General features: G+C 38.4%; 1 protein-coding gene across 2 annotated transcripts in view; it reads right to left on the reverse strand.

The window, feature by feature from the left end:
* Nucleotides 1-13,078, reverse strand: part of THUMPD2 (THUMP domain 2 tRNA and snRNA guanosine methyltransferase) — a 40,123-nt gene extending 27,045 nt beyond the window's left edge. The window contains exons 1-4 of one of the 2 annotated variants that reach the window (XM_082743275.1): nucleotides 12,909-13,078; nucleotides 4,083-4,218; nucleotides 2,291-2,700; nucleotides 1,331-1,408 (exon numbers count right to left, since the gene is read on the reverse strand). In XM_082743275.1, coding sequence (XP_082599401.1) covers nucleotides 1,331-1,408; nucleotides 2,291-2,700; nucleotides 4,083-4,218; nucleotides 12,909-13,034 — 750 coding nt within the window. In that variant the 5' untranslated portion in view covers nucleotides 13,035-13,078. The remainder of the gene's footprint in view (nucleotides 1-1,330; nucleotides 1,409-2,290; nucleotides 2,701-4,082; nucleotides 4,219-12,908) is intronic. The other variant, XM_082743274.1, reaches the window with a different exon arrangement.
* Between the last annotated feature and the right edge of the window lie 10,650 nt (nucleotides 13,079-23,728).

A 23,728-nucleotide genomic window follows, 5' to 3' on the forward strand; every position in this document is an offset into this window, starting at 1 on the left:
GCCAAACTATGAGAAACGTGTAATTTTAAGGCAGTGATAGAGGGTCAAGGGGAAATGGGGAGCTGGGAACCAGCAGAGTACAAGATAAGAGAGCTGGAAAGAAGAAACAGAAGGAGGACACCTCATGTCAAAACATTCTTGAGGTCAAAATATTTTTTTCTCTTTTTTTAAAAAAAGATTTTATTTATTCTTTTGAGAGAGAGAGAGACAGAGAGAGCATAAGCTGGGGGAGAGGCAGAGGGAGAGGGAGAAGCAGACACCTTGTTGAGCTGGGAGCTGGATATGGGGCTGGATCCCAGGGCCCTCTGCTGAAGGCAGAGGCTTAACAACCTGAGCCACCCAGGTGCCCCCAAATATTTTTTATGACAGTAATGAAAAAATACCGAATATCAAATGAAAACATTGAAAAATAAAAACACAAAATGTTCTAATACAGTCAGCTATTACTGCATTCAAAGCTATAGAATAATAAATTTATGGGTCAATGAATCATGAAAATAACTAAACTACCTGTCAAATTTATCAGATAAAAGTGAATATATATATATATATATATATATATATATATATATATATATATATATTAGTTTATTTATTAAAGAAAGAGAGAGAGAGAACCACATGGGCTGGGGGGGAGCAGGTGGAAAAAGTCTTAAGCAGATTCCTGATGAGCCAGAGAGGACCCTGAGATCATGACCTGAGCAGGAATCAAGAGTTGGACCCTTAACCGACTGAGTCACTCAGGGGCTCTGTGAAGAATATTTTTATAGCTAGCACTGGTTTCCCCATATAAGTGTTTCACTTTGTTTCAATGAAAAAAAAAAAATCTCATGTAACCTCATTAAATTCATTTTGAAAATAGAGAAAAAAAAGGAAAACATGATCCCCAAATCTGAACAAAGTCACTCTTACAATAATATTGGATTTTTTGTGGGCCTTTTGGTTTCCCATTCTTTTATTTTTTTAAACTTTATTTTAACCATTCTTTTTTTTTTAACATTAGCTAGAATTTTTTATTTTAGAGATTATTACGTATTATAGTGATTGAAGAGAGCATCTCTGCAACCGTACAATAAATTTTAAAAAATTCAACTGTAACAAAACAATTCCATCCCCAAACATCTTCTTTGGATAAGACATTTTCACAGTGAAAAGTACTACAAAATTACCTGCACTATTCTACTGCTAAAGAGAAAATAGACTGTTGGATCCATCTAGACATGCTTTTTAAAAGATTCTAAAGCAAAACTGAAAAGTACAGTACAGATAGTTGACATTGTCTTTAAACAATTAGGTTACAGGGATATAAAATAAAACAAACATTCAATACCTCTAAATTTGGATTCCTCAAATCTGCTTTCCAACCAAACTGTTTCATAAGAGCAATTCCAATTACTCTTCCAACTTCCTGAAAAAGCAGAAAAGTTATAGAAAAAGACACTAAAAATGAAAATTTTACATTTAAATGTAAGCAAAAACTAAAGAGTATGAGTCAGACTATCTGATGGTAACTTAGGGTTACAATATTAAAATACAACACAAAAGCATTTTCTGTTCAAGGCAAGAAGGCTGCATTTTACCTCTTCTAACCCCCAACATATCCTATGGCATTGATGTCTATTCATGTGTAATCTCGATTCTAGTAATAACCAGACCATGAATTGATAAAAATGATCACTGTGGTTTTTAGAAAACAGATGCAAGGTGTAAGAAGCAGTATTTGAGCTACTACAATCCTATATGTTGACAAATTACAGAACGGTAGCATTAGACTCAGTCTTTAGGGTCTACCTGATTTTAAGGCTGGCCAAAGGACCCAGATCTGTGCTCTTGTTATCACTGAACTTCGTAAGGGCCAAATGATAAAGTGTTTTGAAGGAAACTATGTTCACTCTCCTGTAGACAGTTGACACTTCGTGTTGTATTTGTGTTTTTGCAGTCTGGGTGCTGCTGACAATTACATATACAAGGTGAAGTGTAGAGCAACCAATTAATAAGCACAGAACTGATGAAAAACCCAAAAAGCTTAGGACAGAAATATTAGAATTTCCAAGTGTCAAGGATATCTATTAGTTAGAAAGTATCAAAAGGAGGTCATTACATGGAATAGCATACCATTAAAGTATCTGAGATAAAGTTAAAAAGGAAAATACATTTTTAAAGAGATTTAGTTATATGAAATTAGGCCTGGTTATCTGCTGAGGCTGTTCTGTGGAAGGCTGCCATCTCATTTCAAATCTAAGAGTGGTTAATTCAGAAAATGGAACTTCACCCTGGGAGGGAAGCGTACCTGTGCAGTAAAGGTCTTTGCAATGGCTCCACTGCAGCGACAAGAAACTCTGAACGTCAAGTCCTTCTGGCTTGGGTCATCAGCTGCTTTTACTACCTCATTCTGAAATGCTTCTTGAGATTTTTCTCTGTTCATGAGAAAATCTCCTTGCTCCACTGTTTCTTCTTCCATTTGCTTTTCCGGTTGGCATTCCCTGCTCTCTTGTAGCTCTTGCATTGGTTCTGTTTTTAATTTCTTAGGATTGGTGACATCATTTTCTCCTACTTTTCTTTTTAGTGGGTTAGCATCTCTTTGAGAAAGTTGGTCGTTTTTTGCATCAAGTTCAAGAAGATTTTTCCAAACTGAAATGGCACTCAACCAGCTCTCTGGACCATCATTTACGAGTCTTTGCATTTCATTAAATATGTTTCCTAAATAAATAAGATCTCAATTTGTCCTATACCGAAGCCTTAAAAACAGTCTATTACATTCATCACCCCTAAATTCCATTATCTTTATTTCTTTAAAATAAGTTTTACTAAACTGCTACGTAAATAGTGGGTTCACCATCATCTGGGATTTATATAATCTAACATAAGAATATTGTGCAGAATAAAGTTCTTACTTATACTCCAAACTTAACATCAAAACTGTTTTAAAATTCCTATAGAATTACCTTATATTTTAGCAAGATCATTTGTCCTATGATAATATATCTATACCTTCAATATACGCATACACCTAGAGTATTATTGATTTTTGATATAACACTGATCTTGCCTATAAAAACTAAGTTAAAAAAAAAAGAATAAATTGCAAAACAAAGCTCAGAAACAGAGAAAATGAATACTGAAGCTATCTTAGACCATACAACATTAGCGTACATCATAAAATGAGTTTTCATAAAGTAATGCTTCAGATATACAACCCATTCATAACTTAGGGACTGCCAGCACACTCAATACATTGTAATCTTTTTTTTGATGAACAAGGTTTATCAAGGTGACCCAAGAGTAATTACTGTATTCTCTAAAGATGAGAATGTGTGGAATGCTGGGAGTAAATTATAATGACCCCATGGTATAACACCTTAGGATTTGCTGTATAATAACTTTTCTGACCTGTTTTGACTTCTTGCCATTTGCATTTTTACAGACGCAGTTTAGTACAGACCACAATATTACATGATCTCAGAGATTAAAGCAAAGTTTAAGGCAATGTCTAGTATAGTAGTATCTGATATTTGCTTCTATGAAAATCCTTAAATTATTTTAGTAGCATACTTATAAAATTAGAAAGTGGAGAGGGAAACTCTTAAGCCCCCTTTAACTGTAATGCTTTATAAGTGGGTATAAATTTATTCAAACCTTAAATTTAAGGTCCCCTAAGCAGGAGATTTTACTACATAGTATTTTTTCTAATTATATAATTCATTGGTTAAGATGTATAAAGTGACGGTTTTGATCTATTTACAAAGCCATGCATTCTGGATTATTATATGCTCCTAGGTCTAAATAAATGCATCTGACTGTATGTATCTCTAGAGATGGTGTCTGAACATAACTAAAATGGAAGAAATGTGACTTAGGACACTAAGGCTCAGAAAATAGGCAACAGATTGCAAAGAGAAAAAAATTAGCTGATAATGCAATTAATATGGTGATAATCAGGAAATATGGGAAAAAAACATAATTAATGATCCCACAGGTATGAATGAATCTTAAAAATGTAAAATGGCTACAAATTAATTATCAAGCAGAAAACTTTGGAATACAATATATCATGGGGGTAAAAGCAACAGGCATATACATACCTTTACTTACAGAAGAAACATTAAGTGGAAACTGCTTTTTAATCAGCAAAAATAATCTTTCTGCAGATTTTAATTTTTTTAGCATATTTAAGTCAGAACAGGTGGTAAAGAAAACTTTTCCTGAAATATATTCAACCTAGAGACAGAAAAGATTAATGTAGTCTTGTGTCAGAGTAAGAATCAATTCCCTTTTCCACTCTTAATGAATTAAAACGCAGCGTCTAGATGGACAATAAAAACAACCATTTTAAAAATATGTACTATTTGTCAGACACTGTGCTAGGCACTCTGAATACATTTCCCCGCTCTTGTTTATAACAGCCTTCTAAGGTAGATTTTATCACCCCCATTTCTTAGATTATGAAACTGAGGTTTGGATAGGTTAAATAACCTGTATGAAGTCAAACAGTGACCAAGATTACAATCTATGTCATGGTACCTTTTGTAAAGACTGTGTGTGTGTGTGTGTGTGTGTGTGTGTATGTGTGCATGTGCGCATGCACAGGCACTCCTAGGACAAATCAGGTGACCAGCCCAAGGTTAACATCATCAGTAGGCGTTTATTAAACACCTACCTTGTGGTCTACTAGGAAGCATCCAGCACATGTCCTAAAGATGGGTGGTAATTTAATACCTATACACTGGCATACAAATTAAAATGTTAAAAATTTATAAGAAAATAAATTGAATTAAACCCAGAAGAAAACAAAAAAAAGTTAATATAATAAATGCATTGATAACCTTAGGTACAAGGTAAAACAAAGAGCCTGAATAAGGAACCGTCATTAGTAAAAATCTCGGAAAAGGGCCCTGTGATTTGCGAAGAGAGTTTCTAAAAGAAGAAAGGGCAAGATGCAGAGGTGGGAGTGACAGGCTCGCTGAAGCAAACTCTAAGTCAGTATGGCAAAATTTGCTCTGTGATTGACAGTGTCAGGTGAATGGATGGTGTAGCTCAGCCCAGCCTGATAAATGGTCATGAAAATCTGAGTACCCCAGATGGTAATGGTCAACCATTACAGACTTTTGATGAAAGCTGCGACACACTGAATTAGCTAGCAGAAAAAATTACTTTAGAAGAGTACTAAGTGTAGATTGTTATGCTGGAGGAAGAAGCAGATTACTGAGATCGCAATAATGAGACACTTGGCTGTGGAGCTGGAAAAGAGACAACAGCAAGAAATATGCATCACATAGAAAGAGTCTTTGGAGACAGGATGAATAGGTTATAAAAGCCAGAGAAAAAATGAAAATAAAAAGTGCACTGATGATAGAGTCTGGTGAGGTATGGCAAGTGGTGTGCAATACCAATGGACCCCTAAAACTTTTGGGATCAACCCAATTCTCTCAAGCTCAGGATGGATGTGGGTTGTCTTAATTTAATGGTGGCCATGGGCTGACTAAGATGGTTTGAAGTTATCTCCTAGAACTGAAGTAATGGGGAATTTGGAGGGTCCCATGTGTTCAGGCAGCTCCCATCCAATGGGAACTTAAATTCCAAGTATTTTTGTATTCTTGATCTGATATGGTCTAATTAAGTTTTTGGGATGGTAATTTTTGGGGTTACCATTCTAGCTTGATGAAAAAGAATCACTGCAGAGGAAGCCCTAGGTTGACATCAAGTAAAACCCAAATACTTCATTATAAGATTAACAAGATTTGGGAACCTAATGTACAGAGTGGTGATTATAGCATATAATACTATATTATATAATTATAAGTTGCTAATAGATTTAAATGTTCTCCCACAAAAAAGTAATGACAGTTATGTGACTGGGTGGAGGTGTTAGCTAACGCTATAGTGTTAATCATCTGCAATATGAAATTTATCAAGTCAACATGTTGCACGTCTTAAATTTACACAATGGTATATATCAGTTATATTTCAATAAAGCTGGAAAAACAAATTAAATAAAACGTAAACAGCTTAGGTACTAGAAGTGCAGCTGACCAAGACAGACTGAGAAAGCAGGGAATGAGAAGAATGTTTAGGATTCAACATTTAAGGGGATAAGGAGTAACAAAAATAAGAATTTCTAGTTTCTAGAACTTCTTTCTCATTACAAAAGTGACATTTTCCCACAAAAATCAAAACTAAATAGATATCTCAAAATGCTTAGAACTTGAAAACAAGTTTTAAAAAAAGTTTAGAGTCGGGACACCTGGGTGGCTCAGTTGGTTAAGCAGCTGCCTTCGGCTCAGGTCATGATCCCAGCTTCCTGGGATCAAGTCCAACATTGGGCTCCTTGCTCTGCAGGGAGCCTGCTTCTCCCTCTGACTCTGCCTGCCTCTCTGTCTGCCTGTGCTCGCTCTCGCTCGCTGTCTCTCTGACAAATAAATAAATAAAATCTTAAAAAAAAAAAAAAAGTTTAGAGTTTATGCTACCTGACATAAAAATATAGCTGTTATTAAAGCTGTCACAAAACAAGCCAACTGACATGAAATATCTTGCCAAGATTGTGGGGGAACTGAATGAAATATTTTACTGAAAATGTATGGTTTTAAGATTTAAGTTCTATAAGCAAACTGATGAAAACATCTAGACCAGTGATTTTAACCTAGTCAGTGATCTAAATATTAATTTATACTTTTTAATTGTAGAAAGATCTTATCTTATGTGAATATGAAGGGAAACATTTTATACAGTGTTCTTCCTCTAAAAATATCATTTTGGGGAGGTGGGAGGAACAACAAAACAAGATTGAAAATCAAGTTAATTAAAAGGAACTAAAGGCTTAATTTATTTGGGGAAACAAATCGTAAGAAGTTTTGAGGCATTAAAATGCTAAATATATTTTCAAAAGCAAAAGCAGCATTATTCTCTTTATTTAAAAATTAACATTAGGCTTACATTCCTTTCACAAGTAATATACAACTAATCAGAAGTAGTTTACTTCTTTTTTTGAAGATTTTATTTGACAGAGAGAGAGAGATCGATCACAAGTAGGCAGAGAGGCAGGCAGAGAGAGGAGGGGGTCAGGGAAGCAGGATCCCTGAGATCATAACCTGAGCTGAAGGCAGAGGCTTAATCCACTTAGCCACCAGTTTACTAAATTGCAAAACAGTCACTATGAGAATCAAATAATGATATATCATGAAAGCATTACCTCCACCAAAGGTAAACATAGAGTATTATACCTTAAAGCAGTAGGGAGAATGAATTTTGGTGCTTATGAGTTTAAAAACTGCTGAAGCCGGTGTTAATCTTTTTCTTTAGTTTACTGCTTATAATTGGTCATATTTCAGTTACAATACCCAGGGGAGAAATGTGGCATTTTAGGATATTTCATCCTAATATTTGTTATTTGAAAATTTATTTATATATACAATCTGTTTTTTCCATTTGGAATTAAATCATAACCAAGTGTCTAAAACCAGCTGGTTTTATGTCTAACACTTTTGAAGATGAAATAACAGTCTTTATCAAAGTAAAAACAGTTCTGTTGTCAGCTAGCATATCTAAGCAGTTAGTGGTTTTGCCTTCCTTTTAAAATTCAGGCATTCAAATCTAACACAAAAACTAAACGTTTAAGCCTAGGTAAAAATGCTTAGGAGGATACGTGATATCAAAGTTCTCCTAATTCTACAGATGCCATTTTGTTTTAGAATTAATTTTAAATTGTTAAGTGAAGAGCTGAGGTGGTACGTGAGTTTTTCTGATTCATTTGAGGAGAACTGAAAAAATACAATTTACTTAATTTAAAAAATTCAAGAAATTTCCCTCCAAAAAATGAAGAGACTCTTAAAAAAAAAATCAACCTTATACAATTACCCCATTAAGTAAAATAACTATGAAATAATCCAACTATCTAGTTATTTGGTTAGATCTACCCCACTACCCTCCATCACCAACATCCCACTAAAAAATAAAAAACTGGCTGACTTATTCAGGTTCGGACCCAAGTTAAAAGTCTTTGCTATATGGGTTTATGAGGACCAATTAATTCACTGACAGGGCCTTTCTGGCTAGCTGGCATTAGGTACACTTCTATTTTATTGATTTTATCTTAAAAATATTCTTGCTATTATTGTTATAATAAACAACAGTATTTAATACATTAAACATTGTTATAAAGTAAAGCTTAATTTTTACCAATATATTTCTTTAAAGAAAAGCAGTCCAGGTAAAATAAATATATATTACATGTGTATATAAAATATATTTTATTAATTATACAATATAAATTAAATATTTATTAAATATACCCAGGAACCTATAAAGTTTGCCACCAGGAGGAAACAAAAAAATCTAACCTGAATCTGACCAAACTCTAGATACAACTTACAAGATCCCAATTTACAGGAAACAGAAAGGACAGAGAAGCATGTTAAACTACACCATGGAGATGCAACTGGCAATATCTAGACCAGGGGAAACTCGAGCACGGCTGTCCAACAACTTCCCATGATGACAAAAACGTTCCATTATCTGTGCTGTCCCATGCAGTCACCACTAGCCATATGTGGCTTCTGAACACTTGAAATATGACTTACAGAGTTTTTAACTTAATTCTAGCCACCACATCCTATTGGATAGCATAGCTCTAGACTAGGGGTCAGAAAATGAGGTCTGCTGAGCTAAGAATGGTCTTTACATTTTTAAAGGGATGTAAAAACAAACAACAACAAAGAACGGATAACAGAAACCACAAAGTGATCCACATAAGTGACCTACGAAATCATAAAATATCCATCTGGATCTTTAAAGAAAAAGTTGTCTGGCCCTTGCTCTAGACTATGGGACAAACAACTCTGCTTCTTTAACAAATAATAAATTGCAAGGTGGAAGAAGAGAGGTGAAGGGAAAATCTATAAATTAAAACAGGCTTAAAAAAATTTTTTTTGGAAAAATAAAAGATACTTAAAAGAATATCAGCCAGTCATAATGCATGGCCCTTATTTGCATCCTCATCCAAATACACAAACTTAAAAACAAAAGTGAGACAAGTTGAAATTTGAACAGACTAGATATTTGATCAGAAATCATTTTTAGAAGTGCCTGGGTAGCTCAGTCGTTAAGCGTCTGCCTTCAGCCCAGGTCATGATCCCGGCCGGGGTCCTGGGATCCAGCTCTGCTTTGAGCTCCTGGCTCCACTGGGGGCCTGCTTCTCACACTCTGCGTGTGTTCCTGCTCTCCCTGGCTGTCTCTCTCTGTCAAATAAATAAGATCTTTAAAAAAATATTTTTATATGTGATGATACTGCAGTTCATGCCATTATGTTTTCTCTTCTATATTATACCATATATATTATGCTATAGGAGTTCTCTCATTCCAGATATACGATAGTCTCCTTATCTGCGCTACAGCATCTGCGCTACAGCTTCCGGCAGTGACTGCGCTCAACCACGTGATTAGGAAGCCGACGACCCCCGCTCTGACGTAAGGTCAACAGCGTAAGGTCACCGGAGTCAATCACCTTCCTAAAGCCCCATCCTCCTCCTGAAGTACCGTCAGAAAGTCAGTCAGTAGTAGCCTAAAGTCTTCCACCTCACTTCATCTCAGCACTTCGTCGTGTCACAACATCACAAGAAGGGTGAGTACTGAATGATAAGATATTTCGAGAGAGATGGAGAGTGAGCAGAGACCGCATTCACATAACTTTTATTACTGTATATTTATAATTGTCCTATTTTATTTATTGTTAATGTCTTACTGTGCCCAATTTATATGTATGTATATGGGTATGTATATATAGTAGAAGATAGTATATGTAGGGTTGTTACTATCCATGTTCTCCGCCATTCACTGGGGGTCCTGGAACATGGCTCCTGTGGATAAGACCACTACTATATAGACAAACATTTACAGATGAAGTTATCTTAAGTTTGCTTCAAAATAACATAGGTGGAATGGGAGGAGCATTAAAGCAGAATTCACTCTGGAATCGTTCTTGCAGCCGGTCCATGAGTATGTGATAATTCACGACACTATTCTACTTTAGTGTGTGTTTGAAATTCTCCAGGATAAAAAGCTAAACAGAATACACAAGGCATCTTCTATCGCAAGCTGCATGTTCAGGGAAGCACCTAAATCGGGGGAAGAGTTTGCGAGTTAAAATGCAAATGACTGGGCTTATGTTCATTTCTACTGGCAGAAACAATTTTGGAGGTGGTAACTAGAGACACGCATTTTCAACAAGCTCCCCATGTTTTTCCACTAAAAGTGGAAGAACACTGTTAGAAAGGTATGATTCATTTGTAAAAGTAAACAATCACTTCTGAATTAATTTGTTTTGTAAATTCAGATTTTACATCAATTTCTTGAAGCAAACCAAAATTTCTAACAGACTCTTGTTACCGTGTGAATGATTTTTTAAGTATTACTGTGCAACTCATTCTTTGGGAACATTTATTGATCACCTATTAATTGCAAGACATTGTGTTCCACATGCTATCAATCTTTATCTCAAGGATTGCTCTAATCCTTTTTTTTGAAGATTATTTATTTACTTATTTGAAAGAGAGCGCACAAGCGGGGGGAGCAGCAGAGGGAGAGGGAGAAGCAGGCTTCCCACTGAGCAGGGAGCCCAATGTAAGGCTTGATCCCAAGATCCTGGGATCCTGACCTGAGCTGAAAATAGATGCTTAACAGACTGAGCCACCCAGGCACCCCTGCTCTAATCTTTAAAGTAGGTATTATCATCTCCATTTTATATCCAAGGAAAGTGAGGCTCAGAAATTTGAGTATTTTGCCCAAATTTTAAAAATCTATAAAAGGAGATTAAGATTTGAACATATCTTTGGCCTCTAAAGTCTACATACACTCTTTTCCATGCTGTTACAGAAATAACCTACATGCTTCCGGACGTTATCCCACCATAATTTAACGTAGTTGTAAAGCACACAGGCTTCAAAGCAAAAAAGCTTCAGATACAAGTCCCGGCTGCACCATGTAGCAGTCAGTTTTCTTTTTATTTCTTTGTAAAATGGAGGGGAAAATGACCTCTCACATAGGATTCTTTTGAGGATTAAATCATATCCAATGTACGTAAAAGTGTCTGACACACTTTAAGTGCTTTATAAATGTTAGATGCTATCATTATTCTTTCAGGATTGCCTTAACTTTTCAGAGTTTATATCATGAAACTGAGATGGAATTTCACAGGTTATTTGTTCAGATTCCATTTCCAAGAATATCTATCCTTATTTTTTTTTAAAGATTTTTAATTATTTTAGAGAGAGAGAGAGGGAGCAAGAGAGTCAGAAGGAGCAGGGAGAGGGAGAGAGGGAGAAGCCGACTCCCCACTGAGCAGGGAGCCTGATAATGGCACTCAGTCCCAGGACTCCAGAATCATGATCTGAGCTGAAGGCAGACACTTACCTGACTAATCCACCCAGGCATCCCAGCATATCTATCATTAAAACATACACAATCAAAATACGAATCCTTAAATCTTTTGGTATTTAATTCTTGTTATTGCCAACAAGTTTGTCCCTATAATGAACTGATTTTTTTGTTTGTTTGTTTCTGTGATGAACACTTTAGTCCTCCGTGTCTCATTTTGTCTTTAGAGAAGATGGAGAACAAACAGAGAAGGTAACTCCATTTGGGTCAAGCCTTCTATTTTTCATACTAAGAATTCTAAGTTAACATTCTCCCCCCCCCCCCCCTCAAATCAGTGCAGCATGATGTAACAGCCGCACAGGAGCCAAGGAACTGGAGCCAGGTTCTGGCCTGCCTGGGTTGGACATGATTATATATTCATGCCTGAGTTCAGGCAGCTTGGGTTTAAATTCCACATCTACCACTTTACATGACTTGAATAATTTATTGGACTTACCTATGCTTCATTTTCCTTTTTGTTAAATGTAGAGCCTACCTCACTGAGTTGTTGTGAAAATTAAGCAGGTGAATACAGAGTAAAGACCTAAGAACGTGGGCCTGACAGAGACTAAATGTTTACTTAATGTCCGCAGTTCTTACATTGTTGCTTTTTTTAGATTAGCTACATTCAGCATTCTGTTAAGTTCTGTGACCCAAACCGATACCATTTTTCATGACCCCCTCTATCCTCCAGGCCTCCACCTCCCTCACTGCAGAAAATCCTTTTGTGGCTTGCGCTGTAAGGGGTTGCTAGAGTGGCGTGGTCAATTTCATTTAGTAAGTTTTCCTTTTCCAAAAACACATCATGCACACTGTCATCTAGAGCCCACCACGTTACGGGAGTCTGTTTCGATTACATCTTTTCTCTCTGCTTTCAAGAAACCAGTCCTGCATTTTCTAGAACTAAACTCAAGTTCCAAACCTCGTTCATCTCATTGAAAGGAACAGGTAGATATCACCGACTGTTAACTTCCTCCAGAAGTTGGACTGCAAGGCCTCCAAGACTGTTATTACTTTCGTAGCTGCTATTTACTCGGTGTAGTGGAGATACCCTTTATCATATAATCCTCTCAACAATCCTACGAAGTGAATACAGTGGTGATCAGGAAACTGGCAGGACTCAAGTAACCCAACCTGAAGACAGCATTTGTACGTAAAGGATGGAGAAAGGCTTCTAACTCTGTCAGGTCTCACTGACAGGGGCACTATCCTATACCTTCTGTTAAAGAATCTAGGAAATAACTTCGCTCAACGCTCTCCCCCCTTAATAAAACTACAGACGTGAGATAAGCGGTCATAGGAGGAGAGGGGAGAACGACTGGCGGTTCTTTCCAGCAGTAATTAAAGGATGTGTCAGAACTCCGAGGCCCAGGACCGTAGCCTCGCTGGCTCCGGGGGTTGAAAGCTGGGGACTCGCGTCGCTTTCCAGGGTCTACACGGACCCGGGCACGGAGGGAGCAGGGCCGCCCTCCTTTCCGCCGGGCCGCGCAGTGAGGCTGACTCACCTGCGTGGCCGCCAGCCGCGCCCGCACCTCCCGCATCAGGAAGGGCTCCAGGCCACGGCCCGCGGTGCAGAAAAACCTGGCGCCCGCTGTGGGGCTCCAGCCGGAACCTGTCGGCGATGCCACCATGGCGGCCGCGCGGCCCCGCGCCTCGGGGTCACGTGGCCTGGGGCGCGCGCACGGCGCGTCCCCGCGCTCCCGGCGCTGTGCGCCGGGGCCGGAGGGCGGGGTGGAGCCGGAGGTGGGGTTAGGGGGTGCGGTCCCCTGGGAGGCGAGCCTGTGGGTTGGCTTGGCTAACTGCTTGGAACTTCCCTGATTAGGCCTGTGGGACTATTTAGAATCACAGATGGAAGGGGTACAATTGGGATCTGTTCTTGGATCTACAAAAAGGATATATATCATCTAATCCATCTGTCTTATTTTTGGAAACGGAGGAAGTTGATCCCGAGACAGGCCAAGGTATAGTTAGTGGCACAGCTGAGGCTGGTCTTGATGGCCAGTGTAATGAGCTTTCTTCTATTTCTCCAGACTTACTCCACTCCTCTTCTCATTCCCGCCCCACTACTCTGCTAAAATAAGGAGGCCTATTCTGTCTACACCAAGATTTGGGCCAAAGCTGGGAATCCTTGTGACCCAGAGCAGAAATTCCTATTCTCCAACTAAATGTTTTCATGTTCATGGAATAGGTCACATTTCTTGCTCTACTAAGTTTACCACGAAGGTAATGAATGCACCATCCAGTTTAGGCCACCTGATTTAATTGTCTCTCTTAACAGTATTGAAGGGACTTCTTTAATTTTGAATTTTGAATTGGCAATGAAAATACTACGTGGGAGGAGTAGAATCCATATTACAAAGTGGACAGCATTACATTAGCTCTGCAGTTATATGAAGTTATAAAGACGTTATATATGTAGTTATATGAAGACATATAGAAACTATTAAATAGTGCTTCTCATGTGCTTCCCAGAGGGACCTAGGCAAATAAGGGGTCTCCCTCTTTTCCTCCCCACCCCACCCCAGCTCCTGGTCTACTGGCACAGTAGTAAGAAAATTCTTATGGCATTATGCAACACAAGTGTTTCAACATTTCAGTCCTAAAACAACTTCTCACATCCTTTCATTTTGACAAATTCTTTCCTTCCTTCTTTCCTTTCTTTTTTGTTTTTCCTTTCTTTTTCTTTTGTCTTTTTTTCTTTTTTTTTTTGGTCTCCAGACTATGTTCTCGTTCTTTTGGCAGTTGACATAGCTCATCCCAACTTCTTTATACTCTGGGATTCCTGACACTCAAGTCTGTCTGGGGAAACCCATGAAACCTCCTTAGTACTTCCTACACTCTGTCCCCAAGATGGTGAGCACCCAGACATAGTTCAGTAAATACTGGGCACCCACTCTCTGCCAGGCCTCACTCTAAGCCTTGAGGATGCTAATATGAGTGAGCAAGGGTTTGGACTTTAAGGGGTTTTGCGAATGGTATGATTGATTTAATAAGGATGTACCCAAGATGCTGTGGTAACACTGAAAGGCAGCAGGGAGAGCTTCCTGATGAAAGTTACTCTTGAGCCAGTCCTTGAAGGTTGTGTAAGAGTTAAATCACTCTTTCTCTCTGGGGATGGAGGGTATAGACTTTCAGGCAGTATGAGCAGCAGATCTAAATTTGACTGTATGTGTGTCTGGGAGTGGGGTGGGTTGAGGGACAGGAAGGCCACATCATCAGTTAGGTATTATTAGAGCATAATTATATGAGTTGGAAACTTGATAGAGATAAAAGTAGAGAGGTGGGTAGAGGTAATGTTATGGTGGTGCTGCCCACGGTGGGTGAAGAAGTGACTCCTCCATGGCTAGCAATATGCCTTCCTGGACAGAACCACTGCTGAGCTGAGGCTGCAGTCCTCCAGACAATCTTTCCCTTACATCCTCTTTTCCTTTCTTCTTTGCCTTTCTGTCCCCAGGAGCCTTTGGTCAGCAAGGTCAGGGGCTACTCTTGCTGTAGTTGGTGGGGGTGGGGGGGCAGGTACATTTGCTCACCGTTGGGTCTTGCTGTAGCACAGCACTTCCAAGAATGCCTTTCATACAGTGCTTGAGATGAGGTGGAAGAGCTGGAGTTTTGCCTGTTTAGGGGAAAAATAATTGATTTTCTGAGAGGAGAGTTACCTGGAATTCTCTCCTCATTACTCAAATACTCTTTGCTCCATCATTTCTGCTTCTCATTAAAATATATCTCTACTGGAAAAGAACCACTGACCTCTATGGATGCTTAGCATATCCAGATGAGCTTTGCTGTTTTAATATTGCATATTCAACAAGTAGGAAGTTGGCAGTTGTCAGGAACAATTTTACAACAGAAATGCTTTTAAGTGGGACCATTTTAAGAATTTAGGGCGTGATTATTTGCTTCAAGATCTCCATGTTTTGGAATTCCTTTAATTCTTTTTTTTTCTAAAAGATTTTATTTATTTGACAGAGATCACAAGTAGGTAGAGAGGCAGGTAGAGAGATGCGGGGTGGGGTGGGGGGAGCAGGCTCCCTGCTGAGCAGAGAGCCCAATGTGGGGCTCGATCCCAGGACACATGATCTGAGCTGAAGGCAGAGGCTTAACCTACTGAGCCACCCAGGCGCCCAATTCCTTAAATTCTTAAAAGTGTTTGATATAGGGGCATCTTGGTGGCTCAGTCAGTTAAGTGACTGACTCTTGGTTTTGGCTCAGGTCATGATCTCAGTGTCGTGGGATCAAGCCCCATAGGCTCCACATTCAATGTGGAGTCTGCTTATCCCTCTCCCTCTGCTCCTCCCCAGCGTACCTGTGCTCTCATGCAGCTCTCTCTCTCTCAAATGAATAAATAAAATCTTTTAAAAAGTGTTTGATATATGTATTTAGATATTAAAATGCAAATGTTTTAGGTTGTGAGATCTTTAAGGATGGGATGACTTCATTGATCTGAGCATCCATAACAAGCATCTGGCTTGCCTATGGTAGTTTCTCAGTTAATTTGTGCTGAATTGGATGGAATGTAACTAAATGGAATGTAACTTCCTCTAAGAAAGTCCTCCTCATCTAGGAGAGATTGTAATAACCACCACACCAATGGGGGCCCTTAGGAGTGAGGTATGGGTAAAAGGGTAGAGGATTGAGGCCAATGGAGGGAAATGAGGGGATAGAAGGGACCCCAAAGGTAACTTCTTCACAATTTTGCCTACTACTTCCCCTCTTTCCTTAGCATCCTTTTTATTCTCCCCACATGCTTTATAAATAATGTTCCTTAACTAGGAGTACTTGTCAGAATGACCTTTAGGATCCTTTCAATATGTCATGCTTGTCCACGGCCTCACACCTCCAATGTTCTGGTACATTTGAGTGGGATTGGTGGCGAGCCAGACCCCTTCTCCCCATTCAATTGCCAACTTCTCCAAAATGCCCACTCTCTCCCTCTTCCCAGGCCTTTGCTTACACTGCTTCCTTTGTCTAGAATCATCTTCTCTTCCATTTCTTTTTTTTAAGTCTCAGGTAGAATGCCACATCTTCCAGAATGTTCTCTGCTGCCTTTCTAGCATGCTTCTATTTATATATTTTATACCTTTATTATTTATTCACTCATAAATATTTATTGAGGCCATGTTAGTGTATCAGTTAATATAACGAGGTTCCAGCCTTGGAGAAACTGCTAGTTTAATGGGTGGTAATGGTGATGGTGCCGGATTGCTGAGAGAGACACATAAAGGATGACAGCACAGTGCAATATATGGAAAGGGAAGGAAAACAGTTGGGCCTGGCACATAGTAGGCACTTAATAAATAAGTGGAGTTGCATAAATGAACTTATCCTGAAGCCCAGTGAGCACTTGTTATGTTGGTGGTTTTTCATCTCCCTCTGAGCATTTTTGCTAAATCAGGACATTCTTCTTCTCCTCCTCTTTCTTCCTTCTCCTCTACCTTCCCCTCCTCCTCCTCCTTCTTCTTTTTAAGATTTTATTTATTTGAGAGAGAGAGAGAGAAAGAGAGGACACACGTGCGTGTGGAGGAGCAGTGGAAGAGAGAGAGAAGCAGACACTGCACTGAGTAGGGAGCCTGATGCAGGGCTCGATTCCTGGATCTTGAGATCATGACCTGAGCGAAGGCAGACACTTGACTGACTGAGCCACCCAGGCCCTCCAATTCTCCATCTTCTGAAACTCATCTCCCCAAGGTTTGTACACACCATGGAGATACAGTGAACTCATGCTCACACCACCCAGGGTAGTAACTATAAGGTTTTATAGATTTTTTAGAATTCAGTGGAGTTACAACATTGTGGTAAAACCTCAGATATGGACACAGAAGTCTGTTGGACACATATTCCAAACAAGTCAGTATAGATTGTGAAAGAATCAACAAATTTTTTTTTTTAAAGATTTTATTTATTTATTTGACAGAGGGAAATCACAAGTAGATGGAGAGGCAGGCAGAGAGAGAGAGGGAAGCAGGCTCCCCGCTGAGCAGAGAGCCCGATGTGGGGCTCGATCCCAGGACCCTGGGATCACGACCCGAGCCGAAGGCAGCGGCTTAACCCACTGAGCCACCCAGGTGCCCCAAGAATCAACAAATTTTTATGGTTGCAACTACAAAAGCAATTTGAGAAAAAGCTATTGGTCACACAGTAATCATTTAAACCACTTATATGTATATGGGAACTACCTTGAATAGTGCTCCTTTAAATATACAGTTAGAAAAGAGGAAATTGAGCAGAAAATCACTGTATTGTGTATGTAAGTACTGCCTGTGGAATATTATTTATTCATTAATGTTTATGTCACTGTAGTTTTAATGTAGCTTCAAAATTCAAAAGGTGTAATCTCCATGCCTTGATCTAGAGAGAGAATTCTTTTATATGTATTATCTTGCTTTAGTTATGTAGTTATGCAATGAAATTATTATTTCATTATTATTTTGATGTTCAAATATACTGTAGTATACCCAGTGCTTTTTGGGAAAAGTAAGACATGCATTTAATGCATATTTCAAAACACTAGGGTATTTGGTGTGATTTTATTTGTTTTAAGTATATTTTGAGCTCATAAAACCGTATTTATATCTGATAGACCTTTATAATGTCCCAGCTGGAAGAGGATATGAAAATTATTTCTTTGATACATTAGCTGACTGAACAAATGACTGAGTATGCAATTTTCTTCAATTTACTTGGATGAACTATATTGCCTAAATAAAATCAAGTTATTTTCTTCTTGCAGTTATGTTCACCTCACTCAGATTGTTGTTTTAATATTCCTTTTCCTTGTGCTGCATTTGTGTGTATATTTACTATGAATTATTTTCCATTAGAGGCTTGTTATTACCAATCTTCCTATTTCTTAGTATGAGGAAAACTGCATAAATGTCCCAGACTAGCTTGGATTCCCGTATTTTGATATTCCCCTCTTCCATTTTCTGGTGAGACTCACTCTTTCTAGTAGATGGTCATTTATTTTGCCTCTTTTAACAATAGCAATTTAAACAGAATCACCTTAAAACTCAAGCAAATGTAATCTACAAATGAACAAAAATAACCAAAGACAGATTCTACTTCTTCAGAAATACAAATAGAGAGTACCTTGTTTTAATGTGAATCGTATTTGGCAGAATAGAATCTGAAGATTTTATTAGCATGTTGGCTTAATTCAATCAGCTTTTCTCCCATTGTCTCCTTGAGAACTGAGAGTGGACTATGGAGCAAGCAAGCATATAAATATGTTTTCATCTCTATTTTTCTTTTTGTTGGGGGGAAATAATTTTTCCTTGCTCGTGGACATTTTGTGCTATTTTGAAAAAAAAAATTTTTAGCACCCTTGAAAACCTTTTTCTGATATATAGCCATACATAATCAGGCTTGTCTTTCAACACTCTTCTTTTAGAAAGCTTGAAATTTAATAATTAAGAATATACTACTTATGGGGCACCTGGGTGGCTTAGTGGGTTAAAGCCTCTGCTTTCAGCTCAGGTCATGGTCTCAGGGTCTTGGGGGTTCTCTGCTCATTGGGGAGCCTGCTTCCTCCTCTCTCTCTCTCTTCTTGCCTCTCTGCCTACTTGTGATCTTTGTCAAATAAATAAATAAAATCTTAAAAAAATATATACTACTTATGTTTAATGTTATGAATTTTTAAAATGATATGAATTACTTGGCTAAACAGACAATATAGATACAAAATAAAAGCGTGCAACCTGCAACATGCGGTTAGGCTGTCATTTGGTTCCTCCATGAAATACCTTCAGAATAGGACATAATGCCAGACATTATTTGGTACTAGATGAGCTTCTAGATTACAGGCAGATAATACTTGTATTTTTATCACAATATGTTGCTTTATTGCCCTGTTACCCTATTAACTTATACCATATAGATTATCTTAAATCTTCAAAATCTAAATGTAGCCAGGTTGGGAAAAATCTTAAAAGCTGGCTTTATCTTAGGTACAAAATAGTTTTTAGGAAATTTCCTTGATGGAGTTCAGCAAGGCTTCAAGTCACCAACCAGAGAAATATGGAAATTACTAAACTTCTCTGCATAAAAATCAACAGGAGATAGAGAATACTGTGAGAGGGAAAATCTGATAAGGAAAGGGACGTGTGGGACACCAGCGTGGGAAACGGAGGCCAGTGGGGATAATCCAACCAGTAGTGTGGTACCTAAAGAATTTCTAAGGACAGTCACTGCTCAATTTAAATTTGTTTCTGGTGTTACCATATTAAACCCTCTTCTGTGATCCCAACTTTCAGTAAAACAAATAGACAAAACATAGATTTTTGCCTGAGGTATTTTAGGATTCGAAGTATCAGGGTATTGTGATGTGGAAAAGAGGCAGCACCATTTACAGGGCCTGTGGATGTTTCTGATCTGAGAAAATTCAGCAGAAGCAGATACTCAGAGCAGAGCTGGTAAGAAGAACCTGAGTGTATCAGTCTGTTACCAGGAAATGTACAGAGAGGGATGTGTGGTCACCACTGACATACTATGGGGAGACAGGCCAATTTCAAATGATGGAAATCCAGCCAACAGCTGGGTTCAATTGCATTTACCCCCTCAGCTGGAACAACAAATTTTATATAAACCAAGCGTCTTAATATTTAATCACTGGTAGACATTGCAATCTCGGGCAACCCAGAGCGGGTTAACTAATGGGGATTAGAATCAGGGAATCATGGCTTGGCTTAACAGTCTCAATTTTATATTTTTGGATGATCACTTTCTTCTAGTTTTTTCAAGCAACATTTAAAATAGTACTAGCTTTTCACTAGCACAAGGATTAATCATATTAATCAGAATTGTTTAAATCTGTTATCTGGACATCGTGTGTAGTTTGTACTGGATGTTATGTTGGTTGTCTACATTGGATGTAGATCCTAGTGTAGATGTCCCAGACTTTTTGGGCTGAGCACACATGCTCTTTAAGTTGGCAGCATTCTTCTCCACTGAGGCGGTGAGCTTGGCTTCTTATAAATGACAAGTTTCTAAAGTTGTGAAAGAATGTATGTGTTGGAAGAGGGGGGAGATACTCTTACAAACTTAGAGACTCTTTGTGGACTGAGAACAACAATGACAGTTTTGAAGAGTTGGATTTCCTCAGAAGACAGAGCACTTACAACAAATAATTAGAAACCATTGTTAGCCCAAACAATTCCAGACCAATGTGATACCCATATGTTTTAAATATATTGCTCAATATGGTCAGCATTTGCTCTTTCAAACTGATCATACACAGAATAAAAACATTGACGCACATAACTTTGTTGAAAACTGCATGAAGTGATAACTTGGTTGGGAAATTCCTCCCTCTTCTTTAAATTATGGTTAGCCTTCTACCCAGATGCTACCAGAATGATACTCAAATACTTGAGAAAAAAATGTCTCAATAATAAGATACAACTAAGGAACAAATGCAACGAAAAAAATGGAGGAAGGCAGATGAGGCACAAGTTTAATCCAAATCTAGCTGTTCTAAGCTTAAATGCTAAAAGTGGATTGCAAACTGACCATGAATTTCATATTTAATTTCTATGAGTCAATATAGCATTTTTTCTATTATGATCAGTTTATTTTTAAAAAAGATTTATTTATTTATTTGACAGACAGAGATCACAAGTAGGCAGAGAGGCAGGCAGAGAGAGAAGTGGGGGAAGCAGGCTCCCTGCTGAGCAGAGAGCGGGATGTAGGGCTCCATCCCAGGACCCTGGGATCATGACCTAAGCCAAAGACCCACTGAGCCACCCAGGCACCCTGTATAATCACTTCATTTTGACATGGGTTTAAAAGTAGAGAAGTTTAGGGGCACCTGGGTGGCTCAGTGGGTTAAGCCTCTGCCTTCTGCTCAGGTCATGATCTCAGGGTCCTGAGATTGAGTCCCGCATCGGGCTCTCTACTCTGCAGGGAGCCTGCTTCCTCCTCTTCTCTCTCTCTGCTTGCCTCTCTGCCCACTTGTGATCGCTCTCTGCCAAATAAATAAAGTCTTTAAAAGAAAAAAAGGTAGAGAAGTTTTGGAAGAAAAATTGAAGAAGGACCTGAGGAAAATAAATCTTGTGTGAAAGGTTAAAAAGAGTTGGAATTGTTTAGCTTGCCAAAATGAAGGAAAGGCTAAGAAATGCCTTAAATATTTTCAAAAATATGAATGAGATCCTTCGTGAGATACTTGCCTCTTTATAAAGAGAACTGGATAAGGGCACAAGCTCAACCCTTCCAAGATTTCTGAGACTGGCAGTTCCCCTGGTCTGATGTTTTGGCGTGTGGCCTGCTGATTCCTCTCCCATGATGGTGTCTTCTGGGTGTCCCAGAAAGCAGCAACTGATATTTACCTCTATCTATCACTTTCTATACAAGGTTGATATCCTAAGATCAGGTCAGAAAGGGTGAAATCACAGGGCAGAGACAGATGATTACTGAAAAAGATAGTTGGATCATTATGCACATCAAGATTTTGATGAATGAAAAAAATTCTCAAGGAAAAAAAAAAGAAAAAAAAAGATTCTTTTGTCTTCTATGAGCTTTTAGCTTTATTCTTCTGTTAGGATTTATCTCTCAGATTGGTTTTGTTTTGTTTCTGTTTTTTCATTATAAAAATCACATAACATAAAATTTACTATTTTTAAATGTGCAACATTAACCGTAGTCATCTCCGTGGTTGGGCTATGGAGCTCCAGAACTTTTCATCTTGTAAAGCTGAACAACTTCCCATTTCCTTCTTCTCCTCATGCCTGTATACTGGATTTTGATGGATTTTTTTTTCCTTACATGTTCGTCCCTTTCACTAGTCTCCAAGTTATGGAACTTATCCATCTTTTGTCCCCAGAACCTGTCACATAGGAGGTGCTTAATAAATGTCTGTTGAATGAATGTCAGAAGGAACATCTTCAAATAGAGTTATGGGACTAATAGTAAGTTGAAGGGTGTGGCTGGCACTATTACGTGTTTTCCTAACCCGACCTCTTTATTTCTTCTCTTTTTAACAAAACCCAGATTTCTCTCATGATGACAAAGTGCCAGTCCTAGCAATGACTCTTGAATGGTCCAGTCTGTGATTCTCATTCCTGGCTGCACATACAGATTCCTGTTCCCCCTCCGTGGGGGAGGTTTAACTGGTTTGAAGTGGGGCCTAGGCACTAGAATTTTAAAAATATCTCCCGCTAGAATAGAGAACCATTGCCAGGCAATCCTGTTCTTCTTTATCAGATATTGGCTTGTCCAGGCTGTTTATCCTTGTCCACCTGAGGTTGGCCACGTGACCTAGTTCAGGGCAATGAATCTCCACTGGGTTTTCTGGAAAACTTTTTGCTTTTCTGATAAAAGAAACAAATACCAGAGAACTCATCTGGTGTAGCATCTTCCTCTTTTCGGTCTTGAATGCATATGTGATGCCTCATGCTCTAGTTGCAATCTTGCGACCATGAGGCAACAAGCATTAAGAACAAAACCCCAAGTTAAGAAAGGGGAAGCAGAAAGTTGGAAAGAGCCTGGATCCCTAATAACATTGTTGAACCCTGACTATCTACTTTTTCTTGCTAAGTAAGCTGTAAGTGTCTTTATGTGTAGTCTCCCTAATAGTGGTTCTCTCGTTAATTACCTGCTTACAAAAGCATTTCAAACTGAAACAAAGGGTATCCTAGACCAAACTCAAATTAGATGCAAATAAATCCCCAAAATGAAATGTTTTTTGGAAGACCTGGCTAAAACTCTAAAATAATTTGTCTAAATATATAACTGCTATCACAAACATCCATGATATTTCCCATAAATTACACTGGAATAAAATTATCAAAAACAGAGCATGGTTAAAAATGTTCCATGATCATGGATTGGAAGAACAAGTATTTTTAAGATGTCTGTGCTACCTAGAGCAATCTATACATTCAATGCAATACCTATCAAAATACCATCAACTTTTTCGCAAAGCTGAAACAAATAATCCTAAAATTTGTATGGAACCAGAAAAGACTCTGAATAGCCAAAGGAATGTTGAAAAAGAAGACAAAAGCTGGTGGCATCACAATTCTGGACTTCAAGCTCAATTACAAAGCTGTAATCATCAAGACAGTATGGTACTGGCACAAAAACAGACACATAGATCAATGGAACAGAATAGAGAACTCAGAAATGGACCCAACTAATCTTCGACAAAGCAGGAAAGAATAGCCAGTGGAAGGAAGACAGTCTCTTCAACAAATGGTGTTGGGAAAATTGGACAGCCACATGCAGAACAATGAAACTGGACCATTTCCTTACACCACACACAAAAAGAGACTCAAAATGGATGGAAGACCTAAATGTGAGACAGGAGTCTATCAAAATCCTAGAGGAGAACACA

Source organism: Mustela nivalis (genome assembly GCF_964662115.1).
Source record: "Mustela nivalis genome assembly, chromosome: 8".
NCBI lineage: Eukaryota > Metazoa > Chordata > Mammalia > Carnivora > Mustelidae > Mustela > Mustela nivalis.